This window comes from Zootoca vivipara, chromosome 2, assembly GCF_965207765.1.
Source record: "Zootoca vivipara chromosome 2, rZooViv2.hap1.1, whole genome shotgun sequence".
Lineage (NCBI taxonomy): Eukaryota > Metazoa > Chordata > Lepidosauria > Squamata > Lacertidae > Zootoca > Zootoca vivipara.
In genome coordinates, this window is record NC_142584.1 from 81404381 (window position 1) to 81423205 (window position 18825).

The window sequence follows — 18825 nt, forward strand, 5'->3', positions numbered from 1 at the left end:
CGCCCATAGAAGAGGCTCGTGACCAACGGCGGCCTTCAATCTTTTACCGTAAGTTTAGCCTGTGTGTGTGACTCTTAACTCTCTCTCTCATTCTGGTGACTCCCTCTTAATACAGACAGTCCCTTTACGACGACTACGGGACCTACCATCTTTATCCTGCGCATGCGTATGTCTCGCTTCAGCTCTGATTTCCCCCCCTTCCTCCTCCCGCGCACGCGCTCTTCCCTCTCCTCCTGCCGAGCTGCCGGGGTTAAGGCGGCAAGATGGCGGCGTCCTCTGTGTGCCGGGCAGCGGGTTGTGTGGCCAGCCGGGCCCTTCTGCGGGGTCCTCACGCTCCGGTGAGTGCCTGACCGGGTGGGCCTCTGACGGGGTAGAAAAGAAGGAGGAAGGGGCGGCGGTGGTGGGTAGAGCGGGGAGCGGACGAAGCGGGGAGTGTGCGGAGCCTGTGGGGAAGCCGCCCGCGAAGGTCACAGCGCCCGTCCAGGCAGCCCATTTCACCAGCCGGGCGAGGCCTAGTGGCTGAGAGCTGCCGGCGATGGAAGCGCAAATCGTGACATTCTGCAGATATAGTGGGTTGCACACACACACACACCCAACCTTCACACACGCCACACATACCGCTGCTGTTGCTGGGGCGGTGCTCATTTTGACAGCATCGCCACTTACGCTCCCATATCCCCACATTGGCCATGTCCTTTGAGGGAAAAATAAAACGTGCCTCTGAGCACATGCAGAGTCTTTTTTCCTGCGCGCCGAGCAGCCTTTCTAAGACTTCATAAGAAGGAGCAGGGTTTCTTTCTGAAGTCAAGCGGTGCAGTTCTTTTTAGGCGTGAAGTACTGACCACATCTTGCTTGGTAGCGTTCTGGGAACACAGTCCAAAAAAACAGGAGGAAACATGTTTTCCGAAACATTTGTGGTGGTAGTCCCAGAGCTCTTAAGTTTATAGTTGAGCTAAAGTGAGATTGGGCAGAAGTTGCCAACTTGCCACCATTATGCAGATTTTAAAATATCTCCTTTTTTGTTTTTGTGTTGCAAAATAAGCTTCTGATGTGTGTACATCAAATTTGATTCATGGGGTAATAGAATTAGGAGTTCAGGTCATTTAATGAAATTTGGGGATGTTTTTATTGTTAGAGACGTTTCCCAAATGATCACATTGAATTTAAATAATGAGCTGTCTCTGTCATCAATCTATTTAGAAAGATAAGCGTTATTTTGACTTAGTATTTGGGTTACAGGTAGGTAGCCGTGTTGGTCTGAGTCGAAACAAAATAAAAAAATTCCTTCAGTAGCACCTTAAAGACCAACTAAATTTTTATTTTGGTATGAGCTTTCGTGTGCATGCACACTTCATCAGATACACTGATGAAGTGTACATGCACACGAAAGCTCATGCCAAAATAAAAACTTAGTTGGTCTTTAAGGTGCTACTGAAGGAATTTTTTTATTTAGTATTTGGGGCAAGTTTAATACTTTTAAGTTTAATGTTCTGCTACAGGTAATTTATATGCTTTGTGGTGTTCATTTGTGCATTTACCCAAGTGCATTTGTAAAGATGTAATGTAGCAATTCACAAGTTTATTTGGGGGAGCCTCTGCACCTCATTTTTCACTTTAAAAGCTGTAGTTTTCAGTACTGGAAGGAAGATTTCATAAGGCATTCTTTTTAGCTAATAGGCTTTGTCATGCTGGCCACATGACCTGGAAGCTGTACGCCGGCTCCCTCGGCCAATAATGCGAGATGAGCGCGCAATCCCAGAGTCGGTCATGACTGGACCTAATAGTCAGGGGGTCCCTTTACTTTTTTTACAATGATTGTAAAGCTTTTTTTTCTGCAAATCCTCCTGAACAGGTAGTTTTGATGTATTTGGCACCCCTCTGTGGATGGATGGCATTGGGGTCTACGAAATGCTTGCTTCCACTTGCAATTGCAATGTCTAGGGAGGCATGGCATAGAATGGCTCATCATTACACTTTGACAGATGCACATGCTAAGCTAACTGGTGGGCAGTAATCTGAGGCAGTACTATTTATGAAAGATGTAGGTTATGGTGAGATTTATACATTAGAACAATAAATGGGATAGGATGGATATTTTGTCGTTTTCAGTTTTGTAATTTAGATACCACTTACCTGCTACTGCCGAATGGCAATATCTTTAATAGCAGCACCTTTTAGTGACTACTTAGACCATTGACTTTGAGTGCCTTGGACTCTCCTTTATTGCTGGGTGAAATACCGGTAACTGGGTTTTTTAAGTGCTCACTGGAAGGACAGATCCTGAAGCTGGGGCTCCAATACTTTGGCTACCTCATGAGAAGAGAAGACTCCCTGGAAAAGACCCTTATGTTGGGAAAGATTGAGGGCACAAGGAGAAGGGGACGACAGAGGACGAGATGGTTGGACAGAGTTCTCGAAGCTACCAACATGAGTTTGACCAAGCTGCAGGAGGCAGTGGACGACAGGAGTGCCTGGCGTGCTCTGGTCCGTGGGGTCACGAAGAGTCGGACACCACTAAACGATTAAACAACAAAAATTTAAAATACCGGTAGTTGTTTATAAATGTTTATTGCAGTGTTGTAGATTGGATGTTTCAGATCTTATAGACAAAATGCAATAAGAGAGTGCTACATTCAGCTCAGGTGGACCCAGGTGGCACTGTGGGCTAAACCACTGAGCCTAGGGCTTGCTGATCCGAAGGTCAGCGGTTCGAATCCCTGTGACGGGGTGAGCTCCCGTTGCTCGGTCCCAGCTCCTGCCAACCTAGCAGTTCGAAAGCACATCAAAATGCAAGTAGATAAATAGGAACCGCTATAGCGGGAAGGTAAACGGCGTTTCCATGTGCTGCTCTGGTTTGCCAGAAGCGGCTTTGTCATGCTGGCCACATGACCTGGAAGCTATACGCCGGCTCCCTCGGCCAATAATGCGAGATGAGCGCGCAACCCCAGAGTCGGTCACGACTGGACCTAATGGTCAGGGGTCCCTTTACCTTTACCTTTTACATTCAGCTCAGTCAGTGGAAAGTTGCATAGCCATCTCTCTGTAGTGCTTCTTTTGAACAAAAATGGATTTTCTGGTGTGTTGAACCCTTATAGGAAGGAATTGGTTAGGTCAGTTAGATACTGGTGATGTAATACTGAAAACTCCATTCAGGTATTTGATGTATGCATATCCCATGGTGTCGTCTTTCTGATCAGAAGTTATTTTTTGTATTAACTCTGGGATTTTTTTTTGGTGGTGGTCACATTTCATCAGGTGGTTTCTGTAACAACATAAAATTTCATACAAGTAATTTTTCACATTTCTCTGATGTCTTTATAAGACTCTTCGTGTATTTATCTTGTTATATGAATTGTGCTTTTGACAATAAACTTTTCTTTAGCCAGCTTTATGGAGTTTTACAAGAAGAGGAAGCACTGCATCTTATGCTCAGGTGCTGCATAATATTCCTGAGACACATGTCACCACTCTAGACAATGGCTTACATGTTGCTTCTGAACAATCTGGCCAGCCTACTTGTACGGTAAGCATAATATGGGGTTCTGAAAATAAGAATCTCTGTTGTTTCAGTTGGGCCTATGTTTAGTTTAAGTTTGCTAATTTTTTTATTGAAGCATATAACCTGCCATCTTTCCGAGTTTTAAGTTAAAAAGTACTATTTTGAAAAATAGAAAAGAAATTTTGAAAAAGAAAAGAAAATTCTAAAAGATAAATATCAAACTAAATGAGGACCAAACACTAAATTATTCTGCTCGCTGATTCAAAAAATGTTCTGACTTCAGTGACTCTCCAGGAAAAGGAATTCACAGATATGAAGCAGCAAGTGACGATGCGTCTCTTTGAACTTTGCTTGTTTGTTCTTTGCTTGCTACTGATCAATGAAAGTGATTCTCATACTTTATTCTGAAGAACCCTAAGGTTCCTGTGGAAGCTTATCTGGGGCTTCTCCGTGAGAAGGCCAGAATGACAGGCAAATGTTCCTGAAACATGCCCAGCGCAACTGATCTACTCTTCAGTGTATAGCCGTTGAGTGTTTTCTCGGGTTCAGTTTCAGTTTAGGCAGGGCAACAGTGAGGACCAGCTGGCTGAGCCAATCCCTAAAATATGCTTCAGAATCTTCAACAAGGCACATAGGACCTCTGACCTCAGTAGACAAGTCAACTTGGAAAGATTTCTCTCAAGGTTAAAAACAACTGACCTAGAGTGGTGATAGACAATGTAAGAAGATACAGGAAGAACGTATCTTGGTCATATGAGGTTTGAATAACTCTGAAAAGTGTATGAAAGGGTAGTGAAAGGAACACAAATTCTGGACTGTATTATGCCTTTGACATCCCATTGGCATATTTACTGGTTTCTGCCCATTCAAGTATTCTTCATCAGCAGCCCTGTTTTTAGGACTTATTATAATGGCGACTTTATAGTTTTAAAGGCTGTTTGCTGCTAAAGGAAAGAATTGCTCTTCTTACTAAAACACTCTTCTATAATGTAACTCTGGCTCACTTGGAGTACCTTAAGGCAATGGAGTAGAATAAATAACTTCAGCCAGATTGCTACAAATAGAGACACCTTTATAGTTCTAATAAGCTGTACCTAGACACAAGCCATTCCTGGGCATAAAATAATAAAATGCAATATATGACAATATTTTAAAAGCCATTGCTGCATATAATCAGTGGGATTAAAATTAAGATTTTAAGAGCCTAAGACAGGGGTGTCAAACTCAAATTCATCGGGGGCCGCATCAGCAGTTTGGTCACCCTCAAAGGGCCGGTTGTATCTGTAGGACTATGTGTCCACTCTTTATTATCATAAATTATTGTCACTGCATTCAATTATTACTGTTTTTTGTAATAATGTAAGTAATAACTAGCTCTGAAAGCAGAAACATAGTCAGAATAATGGCAAGTAGATATTCAAATGTACAATTATTGTACAATTTATTGAAAAATGATTTTTGGTAACTGCACTGGGTGGTGGAGGCTCACTAGGGTTTCATGCAGGACCTTTGCAGAGCTACTAGTACCTGGAGATGCTGGGGTCCTTCTGCATGCAGGACAGATGTTCTGCCAGTGAGCCACCACCCTTCACCAAAGGGACTGGCTGAGGTTGACTCACTGGAGCTGCTCTCCTGGTTCCAGGGTTTAAGGGCCAGAAGTATAAAGCAGCATCCTATGTTTCTGAGGAGAGGGAGAGGGAGGGGAGGGGAGGGGAGGAAGGAAGGAAGGAAGAAAGAAAGGAAGAAAGAAAGAAAAGAGGGAGTGGGAGGGAGAGAGGAAGGAAGGAAGGAAAGAGGGGAGAGAAAGAAGAGTAGGAAATAAGGAAGAGAATAAAGAAGGAAAGAAAAAGAAAGAGGGAGAGAAGACGGAAAGGGAGAAAGAAGGAAGGAAGTAGAGGGAAAGAAAGAATAAGAATGAGGGAGAGGAAGAAAGTTGGGAAGGACGGAAGGAAGAAAGGAAGGAAGGAAGGAAGGAAGAAAAGAGGGAGCAGGAGGGAGAGAGGAAGGAAAGAGGTGAGAGAAAGAAGAGTAGGAAAGAAGGAATAAAGAAGGAAAGAAAAAGAAAGAGGGAGAGAAGACAGAGATAAAGAAGGAAGGAAGGAGAGGGAAAGAAAGAATAAGAACGAGAGAGAGGAAGAGAGAAAGGGAAGGGAGGGTCGCCGCCTTGATTCAGCGCCAGAAAAGAGCGCGAAGGGAACCAGGGGCAAAAAGCATTTCCCCGGCCCCAGCTGTTTGTCGGCGCTTTGTTGGCGCGGCGCTTCAGCAGCAAGGTCCCACTGCTGGGTCCCGCTGGCTGGGGCGCTCGGCGGGCCACATGACGAGGTCTGGCGGGCCGGATTTGGGCCCCGGGCCTTGTGTTTGACACCCGTGGCCTAAGATAATGAAAAGGTCTTAATCTGGCATGAAAACGGCCATAAGGAAGGCATTTATCTTTGTGGTGGCTATTCCACACCAGGGGTGCCACCACTGAGGAGGCTTTAGAACCAAACCCCTGTTGTACTTTCAATTCCAATTATGCTTTGAACAAATTCAATTAGTAGAAAGGCTGTGCCTCAGTAAGAAAAGCCTCTGTAAACTACAAAATACAGGGAGAAATAGGGATTTAAGAGTGTAATTGTCATTCTCTGTGTAGTGAAAATTGTAGGTAAGCTACTGCTTTCTGTGTACTCTTAATAGCAGACAAACGTCTGGAGAATTGGTCTAATACGTATTGTATTTACTCACTGTTTCTTTTTTGTCAGGTTGGGGTGTGGATCAGAGTGGGAAGCCGCTATGAAACTGAGAAGAACAATGGAGTTGGCAACTTTGTGGAACACCTGGCTTTTAAGGTGAGGTGTCAATATTTTCTAAATATTTTTGGAGACTTGTTTGTCTGTTCACTATGCATCTGGAGACCTCTAAGGCTATTGTAACCAAATTTTGCATGATGTTTCCTTAGATCATGGAGCAGTCTTTTGTCTTGTTTGGATACAGTTGATTGGCATTTTGAATCCTGCTAGCCTGTCAGCTAGAGTTCTGTTAAGCAAGGATCTTTCAGTCAGAATCCTTAGGATCTTACCAGCCTGCTCTCCTTCCTCCTTCCCTAAGCTTGGTATTACCTCTTATCCTTTATATCCCAGTCCACAAACAAACCAACATCAAAGATGCATTCTTTTGCTTTAATGCCTTTTACAGACCAGTATAATTGGAATTCACACTTTACCTCTTTAGTTTTTTAGCATCTCAAGATATTTACTAGCCAGCCAAGGTTAGCTCTAGGAAGCAAATTAACCCCATATTCCCTCCCAATTTCTTTTACACAGTCTGATTTCTTTACAACCCACATAAAGATAATCAGGGCTAGTTAATAGGAAAAAAGAAAGACCAGCATTGGCAATGAGTGCATGACTTTGCAGTGATCTCTGGCAAGGACTTCTAGAAAAATCAGATTTATTGGATCATACTTATCTGATAGTTTCAGTATATTTGGGAAGAGCATGAATAGCCTTTATAAAGCAGCACTGATTCTCTGATCCACCATGATATGTGTCTGTAAATTTAATCAGCCTGTTCTTAATGATTGTTTCTCCCATTATTCTCTGTGGCTGAAATCAGATTCTCATATTCCACTTCATTGAGGAGAAAGAATAAAAATGTAATAAAGTGATTACTATGTCCTTTGTATGGTGAATATTATTTGTACATATCCACATGCAGGGAGAAGGGACCCAGGTGGCGCTGTGGTTAAACCACTGAGCCTAGGGCTTGCTGATCAGAAGGTCGGCGGTTCGAATCCCTGTGACGGGGTGAGCTCCCGTTGCTTGGTCCCAGCTCCTGCCAACCTAGCAGTTCGAAAGCACGTCAAAATGCAAGTAGATAAATAGGAACCGCTACAGCGGGAAGGTAAACGGCGTTTCCGTGTGCTGCTCTAGTTCACCAGAAGCGGCTTTGTCATGCTGGCCACATGACCTGGAAGCTATACGCCGGCTCCCTTGGCCAATAATGCGAGATGAGCGCGCAACCCCAGAGTCAGTCACGACTGGACCTAATGGTCAGGGGTCCCTTTACCTTTACATGCAGGGAGAACTTGTGCTCACCACATCAGAGTGAATTCTTCAAATGCTTAGCATTTTTAAGACATTCTGAAAGAGACTACTTTTTAAAGAATTTCTTTTTAATTGACTTAAGACAAATGCTCTGTGGCAGTATTTTGTGACAGTGTTGAGTTGAATTTGTATTCTGTTGCGCAATTTGAGAGTTTCCACATACGTTAAAAATTCTGGTGTTTCAGCTACTGATACATACTCATTATGCCCCCAGATATCCAATTGTTTGTCTATCTCTATTTCTTTAGGGTACAAAGAAACGCCCTGGTCCTGAATTTGAAAAGGAAGTTGAAAGCATGGGTGCACATCTCAATAGTTACACCTCTCGTGAGCAGACTGCCTTCTTCATGAAAGCGCTAGCCAAAGATTTGCCCAAAGGTAGTGCCATTGGGTTGTGTTAATTGACACTTGAGAATTTGGCAGGCGGGGATATTGCTTTTTTTGCATTTGTGTTTAATTAGCTTTCAAAGGACAAAACAATTCCATGGGGTTTTTGTAGAAGGCTGTATTTTAATTGCACTTCCACACAAAATAATGGCTTTTGATTTAAGCCAATTTCAGTCAGCAGGAAGCAATTTTCCACATGATAACAGTGCATTAACCACTTGGCAGCCTCTGTGTTGTGGTTTCCTAAAGGAAGTTGCCCAAGACTGGACAAATGGTTACTTTATTGCTGTCAAGAAGCAATTGCCTTCAGATGGCCAAAATTGGCCACAATGATCCCAGCAATTATCAAAAGATGTAAAATTGTGCTGCCTTGGCAGAAATTCCACTCTTTGATTATTTCACGAAATGGTAGATGCATAGACCACCTACCCTATATGCTAGCAAAAGCTTTGTAGTTTAAGCATTTGAACTGTTCATTCAGGTCCATATAACGGCAACTGAGATGTAAACCCAAATGAGATGTTGGATTTTGGGAGGTGTAGGGATGGAGAATAATAGAAGCAGGGGAAGTATAAAACCAGCAGAGCGGAGAAGAATGCGAATGACAGGCAGGAAATAAGATGGAGGGTGTGTTCTATTTGTCATCACTGGGGGGTTGGTTGTGTGGTAGCTTTATGATGCCATAAATGCTGTATGCCAGTAGCATTGTTAGAAACTGAGATATGAAAGCTAGGAGCTAAATGGCACCTTAAACCTAGGTTATGGGCACAACAACAGAATGCCTAGGCAAGCTTTTTAATAACAAAAATACAAAGCTGAAAATGAATGAACTGCATTACGCTAAAACATTATGTTCATTTTTCACATAGTCTAGTCCTTCCCCTGCCCACCCCCCTACTACTCTTAACAGGGTCTCTTCTCCAGTCTTAAGAGAGTAGCTGGAAGTGGGGAGGCAGAAAAAAGGCCCTCCTTTCCTTCCATTATGCAGTTTTAATCTGAATTTTTGGCACAATACTGTGCCCAGAGCTCAGAAACTGCTTGCTCTAATGAAATTTCCTGTCACAAAATGCTCCTAGAACCATGGGAGTTTTGAACACTGGCCAGTGGTTCCCACTTGGTGGTCTGTGGATCCCAGGGTGCCTTTGGAACATACCCGTCAAATGTCCGGAACATCCCATTGTGGTGGGCTGTGCTCTCGTGAAGAGCACAGCACCCGAAAACATGTGAGATTGCAGTGCCCCAAAACACATGTTTGGGGCACCATGCTCTTGCACAGGTCATGTGACTCATGCCAGAGTGCAGCCCAGAAGATGCACACGCCAGTTTTGCACTGGGAGATATTGGCAGGGGGAGGGGTATGATGGCACCATTCACATACCAGAAACTACAGCAGAGATATCCACATTTTCCAAAGTAAGGTCCATGGCTTGGCTTTTGAAAAACAGATCAGTTGCAATTATTAGCTAATTGGGAACCACTGCTCTATGCTTATCTGTGTGCAAGTTCCTTTCTTGCCCAAGAATGTCTAGTTGTCTTCTCCATTCAGTTTGGCAAGAAAATATGTCTTAAGCAGCATGTCTCTTCTCACCCCCACCCCTTTTTCTTTTCTTTTTTTAGCAATTGAGATTCTGGCTGATGTAGTGCAGAACGGCAGCTATGAGGATTCCCAGATTGAAAAGGAGCGGAATGTCATCCTTCAAGAAATGCAAGAACTTGATGGCAGCTTGTCCCATGTCACCTTTGATTACCTTCACGCTACAGCTTATCAAGGCACTGCATTGAGCCGGACTGTTGAAGGAACAACAGCAAATGCAAAGTAAGGAGAGCTTATTCCCTGGCTAATAAAGCGCATCTGAAATCATTTCCCCTCCACTGCTAGATTATATTTTATGGAGGTTCTTGTTTGAAGTAAATAACTGAAATAAATGGTAAGGTGTATCATATAATACATAAGGTAGCAAGGGCCTTAACAAAAGCAAAGAGAAGGTGTGTATTTAAATGGCGAGCATAGGATACTTTATACCAGGTTAGACCGTTGGTCTACCTAGCTCAATATTGTTGACACTGATTGACAACAGCTCTCCAGGGTTTCATGCAGGTGACATTCTTTGTCCTACACGGACTTGCTGGAGATTGAACCTGGGACTTCCTGCATTATTTTAATGGATGTTGAAAAGAAGAGGGATAACGGCTTTCCAACAACAGGACTAAAAGCTTAACATACTAAACTTTAGAAAGAAGTTGCAATTGAAAGCAGATCAGTAGTGCAAGACGTTGCCAAGGACTTGACAGTCTGTATTTTTACAACTTTTATTAAGAATTGATCACTGTTGTTCCCGTTTTCCAAATAAAGCACACTGGGTGAGGAACAGTGATTTGTCTAATACTTCCCTTCTGAGCAGAGATCCAGATTGGCATCTCTTCAGGTCCAAGTCCAATGAAATGATTCTCATGCTAATTCCATGTGACTGAGACATTACAATCCTGCGCAGTTATACATATTTTAGAACAATTGGTTTTTTTTAATAAAAAAAACAGGAATTAAGTATCCTAAGCTAGTTTGATTGCAGCTACTATCTGTTAGGAAGGAAAGGTAGGGGTCTCCAGAGTGCTTGAATTGCAGTGGTGTAAAAACTGCACAAGAAACTCATCTCTGCATATTTAATGTATTTTTTTGTATTTTCATTAGGCATTTGTCCCGTGCAAATCTAACAGAATATATTGAGACTCACTACAAAGCCCCTCGCATGGTCCTGGCAGCTGCTGGAGGTCGGTACTAGTTTACTGTTAGGAATAACTCCTCTTTCTTAGACTGGCCTGATGTACAATTATGGTATATACCAATGTCAATAGGATTACAGTAGGGGCCAGCATTGGGCAGATGGCAAAATATCTCAAGTCAGATTAGCCCATCAAAGGCAAGAGGGAAATCAAACAACTTCCCCTGGTGGTACTTGCAGTTCCTTTATTTCACTGGCCTTTGTCAGAATCTTTTCTGAATGTTTTCTAGAAGTACACACTACACCCTGTATATGCATAGCAATCAATCAAGGAAGCTTAGAATCAAGAATCATATTCCATGTCTTTTGAGGTCTTATGTTATGATTGAATGGACCACATTCCCAGTTTTTTTTCCTTCCTAGCATAGTGAAAATGAAATTAATAGGGCCTAAACTAACAGAACGTCCAGTTTACTTTTTTCAGTTTCACATGAAATCAGATAAAATGTTTTTATGTAGTAAAAGACGTTTGAGTAGATAGACTTGGTGAATAAATTTTAATTGGGGTGGGAGAATTAACTTTCCTGTGACAATATGCACTGTGTAAATTTCTGCTAAACTACTTTTGCCCAAAGAGCTATCAGAGAATAAGATTTTAACATCTTATGCAGCTGCCAAACAACAAATTTTTTTTGTATTCTTTCTTGAAAACAGAAGCCATTGTATTGTTGTCACTCCTTTTGCTTTCTTTACTAGGGGTCAGCCACAAAGAAGTTGTGGAGCTTGCCAAGCAGCATTTTGGCAATGTTCCCTACGAATACAAGGACGACACAATCCCCATTCCTCCGTACTGCCGCTTCACTGGGAGTGAGGTAGAGTCTTAAATACTTTGCATCCTTAACAAGCAGAGAGTGAATCTCAGAAAGTGTCAATTTCACTTAGGCAGTTCTTAATAGTGATAAAATAGTTTGCTGACTCCTTTTGTGTAGCAAAATTGTATTCTAATCTTGAATTCACCTCCCCAGAATATAGCCTTCCTCTCTCCCTTTTTTTTCTTTTCTTTTTGTCAAACCCCTCTTTTTGGACAAACTATTGTAAGAGGCTGCTCTGTATTTATACATATTTTTGAAGCTGAAAACCCAAGTTTAGGATTGGAGTGTGCAGGCACAAAGATCCTGCATATGGATTCCTGTGCCTCCCTATTGTTTAAATGTGCTCTGCCCTCTTCTGTGCTATCTATCAGCAATATGTGGTGAGAGGGAACAGTGCATGTGATCTCACAGTCCACTCCTGAAACCTGAACTCATTTCTCGTGTGTGTTTTTCCAGATCAGAGTCAGAGATGATGATATGCCTTTGGCTCATGTTGCTATTGCAGTGGAGGGACCAGGCTGGGCCAGTCCAGACAATATTCCCCTTCTGGTAGCTAATGCAGTCATTGGGCGATACGATGTTACTTTTGGTGGTGGCAAGGTAAGTTCCTATGGGACTGGGATATCTATTTTGCATTACTTGTAACAGTCTCCTCCCACATGCATTTCCATTTTGTATGCCAGCAAAATTATACAGCACTTTGCTGTTTTAGGTAGATGAACCCATAGTGTGAAAATGTGGCCTTAATTTGATGTTGTGTTTGAGTTAGTTGCACATGAGTTAAAATAGCAAAGTTCAGGTAGACTGTCATCATCATCTATTACTTGTACCCCGCCCATCTGGCTGGGCCTCCCCAGCCACTCTGGCCGGCTTCCAACAGGATATTAAAAACACAATAAAACGTCAGTCATTAAAAACTTCCCTAAACAGGGCTGCCTTTAAATTATCAGAACACCAAGCATAGTTCCAGATTTGCTTGGCTTGTCTGTTGCTTCCACTGTATCTGTCATAAAGGATTGCCAAATCTGTTAAAACTGTCTAGAGGCTCTAGTCCAGGCACCCCCAAACTTTGGCCCTACAACTCCCAGATGTTTTGGACTACAACTCCCATCTTTCCGACCACTGGTCCTGTTAGCTAGGGATCATGGGAATTGTAGGCCAAAACATATGGAAGGCCGCAGTTTGGGGATGCCTGCTCTAGTCCTTGTTGAAATCTCAAATTATGTGTGATATCCTGCATCAGGGCCGTCTTAAGCATGTCAAGCGCCCTGGCGCCGTGGTGCGGAGATCGCTCCGGCGCCCCCACCCCCCACCCCATTTCTTGCAGCGGCTGGTGGGCGGGCGCAGCACCCCGCTGGCGGCCCGGCGCCTTGGCACCCCGCGCCACCCAGCCTTCCCCTAGAGCCGGCCCTGTTCTCCATTATAGCTATATACTTCCAATATTTTTGTTAACATTGAAGAGTGTATTGTGGAGATTGTAATTTCAAAAGCCATAATTCCTGAATAGAGAGGGAATCTATTCAGTGAGTCTCCTCAAATCTAACATGGTCAGGTAAACATGAGTTGCCTGGAAAATGATTCTTGCCTTTCACATTTGAATATACAGGTCTCTGGAAAACAATAGGCTTGAGGAAGGCAAGATTACATGCCTTGGATTTAAAGTCTCATTGAGGGAACTCAGATCATTTAGAGTTAATCATCAGTTCACTACATGCGTTCGCTGCTGGTGCAGTGCTTGAGTAGGTCAGCATTCAGGCACTTTGAACAGTCAAGACATGCTTAGATTTTGACTTATTGATGCATCTGTTTCTGCTATCTTCATGCACTTAGATAATTCAGCTACTGCTAGTCATGAGAATAGAACCACAAACTGCTGTGTGTTTATCTTTGACTATCAACATGAATATAAATCTGAGAATGTGCTCCTTGATGTCTTTCTGGCAGGTGTCGACAAGGGTTGTAGCTCATTGTATGTCCCTTGCATATAGAAACCCCAGGCTCAGCCCTTAATATCTCCAATTGATCTGCTTCTTGTTAGGGTAATTGAAAACAGGACAAGTGAGACAATGGTTTCGTTCATTATAAAGTACCTCCTTGTATAGTCTGGGTTAAAAAACCCCAGCAAAAACTAGTGCCCCAAATTTTGGGGGGTGGGGGGGTGGAGAGAGCAGTGACTGCACTGCACTGCAACATGAAACTGCATACTGAGCGACCCAAGGAATTGGGATTCTCACATGGCAAGTTTGAAACTATCTCCAAAGCAAACAAATTTCAAAGTAATTGCCAGGCTAGTCCCTTTGGTTTTCTGACTTCCATTCTCATAGTATCTGTGCAATTGAGGAACAGTCTCTGTCACAGAGTGTGGATTTCATCCACAGTCACAGTGGTCTATGATGTCTGGGTTTTCTGCTTCCTTAATTTTAACTTCTTGGTGGGTTTGGTGGGCAAACCAGATGGCCATAACTGGTCATAATTATTTTACCTACAGAATCAGTCGAGCAGGCTGGCTAGAATTGCTGTGGAAAACAAGCTGTGTCAAAGTTTCCAATCCTTCAACACTTGCTACTCTGACACAGGTCTGTTCGGTCTCTATTTTGTTTCTGATGCTTTGAATATTGAAGATACACTGCACTTTGCCCAGGGTGAATGGTGAGTATGAGCTCATTGCCAGCTTTGTTCCTAAAGTACATTGAGTTAGCTTTACAAATACTAGGTATAGACAGGACAGTATAAGGCTTCACAATGTATCTCACTACAACCCATCTATGACATGTGTAAATCTCTCGGGGCCATAGGTATTGAAAATGTCAATTAAGCCTATTAAGGAAGAAGCATCAATTACATGTGTTATATAGAAAAGAATATGAATAACATTGAGGGCTGGTATGCAGACATCACATTCAGGATATTAACTCATTTGCCCATGATTGTGCTGCTTTTTGATCACTTCTTATATGGCTTGCACCTCTCAGGTTTTGTCTATTGATTAGTAACCATAGTAAAGATTAAATATTGAGCCTATGAAAACATGAAAGGCAGAGTCGCCTAAAAGTGGTTGGCATTTGATTAACATTTCCCCTCTGCTTCCTGTGCAGGATGCGCCTCTGTACCAGTGTGACTGACAGCGAGGTGAAGAGAGCCAAAAACATTGTTCGTAACGCACTGATGGCTCAACTGGATGGTATGATTTTTTTTAAAAAAAAGTTGGGTAGTTCCTGCTTTGCACTTTCTGAGTGGATCTTTGAATGTTTCTCCAGGTCCCTGACTCTCACTTGGACGTAAAGCCCAAGCTATTTGACTAGTAAGCTTTTTCCTGTGATCTGTCCATTGTGTGCAACTTCTGGAGCAGGAAGGCTACTCTTGTTAATGCAATTATCTGTGCCAGTCAGAAACAACACAATCTTTCTTCTGCTCCCTTTTGTCTTTATCACTTGGTTCAGATTTGGAGCTTCCTAGATGAGACCCATTTGTCTCCATGATGGAAAATAAGTGGAGCTGACATGAGATTAAAATAAGTCTCAACTATATGAATTGGATATGGTTAAGATCATTAGCTTGGATGAAGCACAAATATGTTGTAGAAACCATCATCTTTGAAGAACCAGTCCTTCCTAGGAGAGAAATAGGGAGTGTCTCTTAAGATAGTCCTGGGACTCCAGATACTTCTATCTGTCCCTTGATAATGCCACTTGTTTGCCTGGATTTGTGTGTGTGTAAACCTTTAACTTTTATATGCCTGTTGTCTTTGTCCATGGAGTTTTCTTGGCAGGGATACTGGAGTGGCTTGCCAGTTCCTTCTCCAGGTGGATCACGTTTAGTCAAAACTCTCCACTATGACCTGTCCATCTTGGGTGGCCCTGCATGGCATAGCTCATAGCTTCTCTGAGTTATTCAAGCCCCTTTGCCACGACAAGGCATTGATCCATGTTAAAGCTATGGTTTTCCCAGTAGTGATGTATGGAAGTGAGAGCTGGACCATAAAGAAGGCTGAGCGCCGAAGAATTGATGCTTTTGAATTATGGTGCTGGAGGAGACTCTTGAGAGTCCCATGGACTGCAAGAAGATCAAACCTATCCATTCTTAAGGAAATCAGCCCTGAGTGCTCCCTGGAAGGACAGATCGTGAAGCTGAGGCTCCAATACTTTGGCCACCTCATGAGAAGAGAAGAATCCTTGGAAAAGACCCTGATGTTGGGAAAGATTGAGGGCACTAGGAGAAGGGGACGACAGAGGACGAGATGGTTGGACAGTGTTCTCGAAGCTACGAACATGAGTTTGACCAAACTGCGGGAGGCAGTGCAAGACAGGAGTGCCTGGCGTGCTATGGTCCATGGGGTCACGAAGAGTCGGACACGACTAAACGACTAAACAACAACAAACCTTTAACTTAAGTATAGCTGAAGTATAGTCCTATCTGTGGCTTCACCTAATTCTTGCCTCCAGCCAGAAACAAGTAGCTTTCTGAAATTAATTTCTAAAAAGAGCATATAACAGGGCCTGTTAAATGTAAGTTCGCAACAGGTGCTGCTTGCATAGTCTTACATCAGGGGTCAGCAAACTTTTTCAGCAGGGGGCCGGTCCACTGTCCCTCAGACCTTGTGGGGGGGGGGGGCGGACTATATTTTGGAAAAAAATATGAAGAAATTCCTATGCCCCACAAATAACCAAGAGATGCATTTTAAATAAAATGACACATTCTACTCATGTAAAAATATGCTGATTCCCAGACCGTCCGCGGGCAGGATTTAGAAGGCGATTGAGCCGCATCTGGCCCCCGGGCCTTAGTTTGGGGACCCTGTCTTACATAATGTTCTTTACATCTTAAAACACAGCTTAAGGTTTCCACTGACAATTGACTAATTCATATGTTCCAGGTACCACTCCTGTATGTGAGAATATTGGAAGCCATCTGCTGAATTACGGACGCCGGATATCTCTGGCAGAATGGGATTCCAGAATTTCTGTAGGTATCATTATTAAACGGAAGGAGAAGTTAAATATACTTGCATTTCTGGAACATAATACTTGTCATTGAAAGCTGGACCTTCTGCATAGTTCCTTTTTAACAACAACTAGGTGGTTATGTTCAACTTAAATACCGGTATCTGTACAGCATATGTAACCACCTGCTCATCAGCAGTGAGCTTAGAGAACTCAAGATCAGGAAATCAAGCCTAGATACCCCCGTTTTGTACAGATCTGGAACCCTAGTCACAACATACAAAAATGTTTAGGAAAGTGTACTGTGATTCTTGAAGTGTGGTGCTGGCATGTTTGAGGCTAATTGTATAGGTGCTGCAGAAAATTGTAAAGCTTTCCTATGTATCTTGAGGGAAAGACATTGTAGATGATCTTAGAAATCACTGAACCATGTGAGATCCTTCCAGCTTGAGAGTTCTGCTGGCTAGCAGTCTGCTGGGTAGTGGCAAAGTAATACCTCTGACTTCATTGATTGAAGTGTGTAATCCTCTGCTTTTCTCTGACACTTCTAGGCGGTTGATGCAGCAACAATTCGGGAAGTCTGCAGCAAATATCTCTATGACAGATGCCCAGCTGTTGCAGCAGTTGGTAAGTGGCTATGCCTCGTATGTTTTCGTCTACTTGGGAGATGAAAAAGAACTGGACATAAATGGTAGCTGCTTTCATTAGAAACCTTGGTTTCTGGGGGGGGTGGAGGGAGTTTCATAACACCACTTACCTATTTTGGCCTTTATTTGGCTTCATCTGTGTTTGAGCTGTTTCAGATTAGCCATGCCAAGTTAGTCACCTGCTGCATTTGGTGAATCAGGTTCGATCTGAGCACTTGAGGCAGTAGCAAGTCTGCAGGCCACCCTTTTTACATCTCCTGTTATGAGGGAGCTACGATTTTAACCGAGTAGGGCTCTGGCAACATTTGCAAAATGTTTCATTTGGGGTCCGTTTCATTTATACAACACCAGCAGGTGGGCTGGCTCATTGTAGCAGCATTCCTGCATCTTTGACTGTCAGCCAAGGAAACGCTTCCCTTGGAAAACCTGCCTGAACAGCTTGGTTACTTAAAGGAGCTGGTGATTCCTCCATCACACACCGCAGTCATTAAAGTTTCCACCTAAGTCTTCAAAGCAAAGCTCTTTGGAAGGGGCTTTCCAGACAAAACTGGGAGTCTATAAAATCCCCTCAAACACCATATTGTCTGAGACTTGGATTTTGCCCTGTTATTGAATCAAACATCTACTATGGGGATTTGGGCTCTGAGGAGCCTAGGACAGAGAGACACATTGTTACAATTGATCTTAAGTCTTTCATAGCCATCGGGTAAGACTAGCTCTGCTTTAGCTGATTTAAGACCATAATAGTTTTAGTGTGGATTAGAGAGGGGCGGGACAGCAATGATGCCAGATGTTTTCTTGACTGTGTTTTCAAATGACCAACGCTCTTTCTCTCTCAGGTCCCATTGAACAACTTCCAGACTACAACCGTATCCGCAGCGCCATGTACTGGCTGCGTTTCTAGGCTATGTTGTATGCAGAATGGAAGCGAGGCAGCGAGGGTAATGAAGGGTCCTCCCCTCTAGGTCTGTTCTTGTGGGTTTCTTGTGTGCCGATGGCAAGATGGGCTCCATGATTGCTGTACAAACGTTCTTCTTGTATCGTTGTGTAAGAGGTGCAACCCAGAGAGCTAAATAAATTAAATTTAAATGGATTTGGCATCCAGTGTTTATGGTTAAATTGCAATGGAAATGACTCATGGGGACTGAGGGCATTTTTCTTCATCTTTCCAAGGAGGGTGCACTTTTACCGTTTAAATCTTGCTTACACTTGTCTCCAGTATCGTTTAACCCTCGCAACAACCTCTTTAAAAACTTTGTGACCTGCGCTTTGCTTTAGCACTTTGCTGTGAAAGGAGTTCACAGGGAAGGAAGGGGGGAAGCCTTAAGCAAGCAGGAATTGGTGTTTTTGCCTTAGTGGGAAACTGTGAGGCTTCATTCTGGTTTTTTGCACCAAATAGGCAGGAAGAAGGAGAAGGTGGCATGTGGATACATTGATTTCTACTGCCGCTGCCCCTTTCTCTGCTACTAGAGGGAAGGAAGCACTTTTTACATTTTACCTGTAGAGCAGAGTGGTGGTGTGATGTTTTTCTCCCATGCTTTTTAAAATAAATACTGTTATATAGCCCTCAGCTGTGTTCCCAGAGCAGTTTACACAAATACCTTAAGAATGTTCCATTTCTACATTTAAGGTTTTTTATAAAAAAAAAAACCTCTGATAATATATATTTAAATAT

General features: G+C 43.0%; 1 protein-coding gene and 1 long non-coding RNA gene across 2 annotated transcripts; both read left to right on the forward strand.

Annotated features, from left to right (window-relative positions):
• Positions 1-238: 238 nt before the first annotated feature.
• UQCRC1 (ubiquinol-cytochrome c reductase core protein 1) lies at positions 239-18243 on the forward strand. The gene is made up of 13 exons (XM_035106421.3): positions 239-338; positions 3383-3523; positions 6241-6327; positions 7833-7962; positions 9589-9787; positions 10661-10740; positions 11448-11563; positions 12020-12163; positions 14052-14212; positions 14659-14744; positions 16437-16525; positions 17055-17130; positions 17990-18243. The coding sequence occupies exons 1-13, from the start codon at positions 264-266 to the stop codon at positions 18052-18054; spliced, it is 1449 nt and encodes a 482-aa protein (XP_034962312.1). The 5' UTR covers positions 239-263; the 3' UTR covers positions 18055-18243.
• On the forward strand, positions 1397-3382 carry LOC148686933 (uncharacterized). The gene is made up of 2 exons (XR_015948247.1): positions 1397-2642; positions 3014-3382. It is a non-coding gene; the product is annotated as an uncharacterized LOC148686933 (long non-coding RNA).
• Positions 18244-18825: the final 582 nt, after the last annotated feature.

Bases quoted from the DNA above. Each gene is read 5' to 3' on its own strand.
- UQCRC1 (XM_035106421.3), top strand. From the start codon at position 264: ATGGCGGCGTCCTCTGTGTGCCGGGCAGCGGGTTGTGTGGCCAGCCGG. The intron at 3,524-6,240 runs GTAAGCATAATA...CTTTTTTGTCAG, and splicing joins CTGGCCAGCCTACTTGTACG to GTTGGGGTGTGGATCAGAGT. The intron at 11,564-12,019 runs GTAGAGTCTTAA...GTGTTTTTCCAG, and splicing joins GCCGCTTCACTGGGAGTGAG to ATCAGAGTCAGAGATGATGA.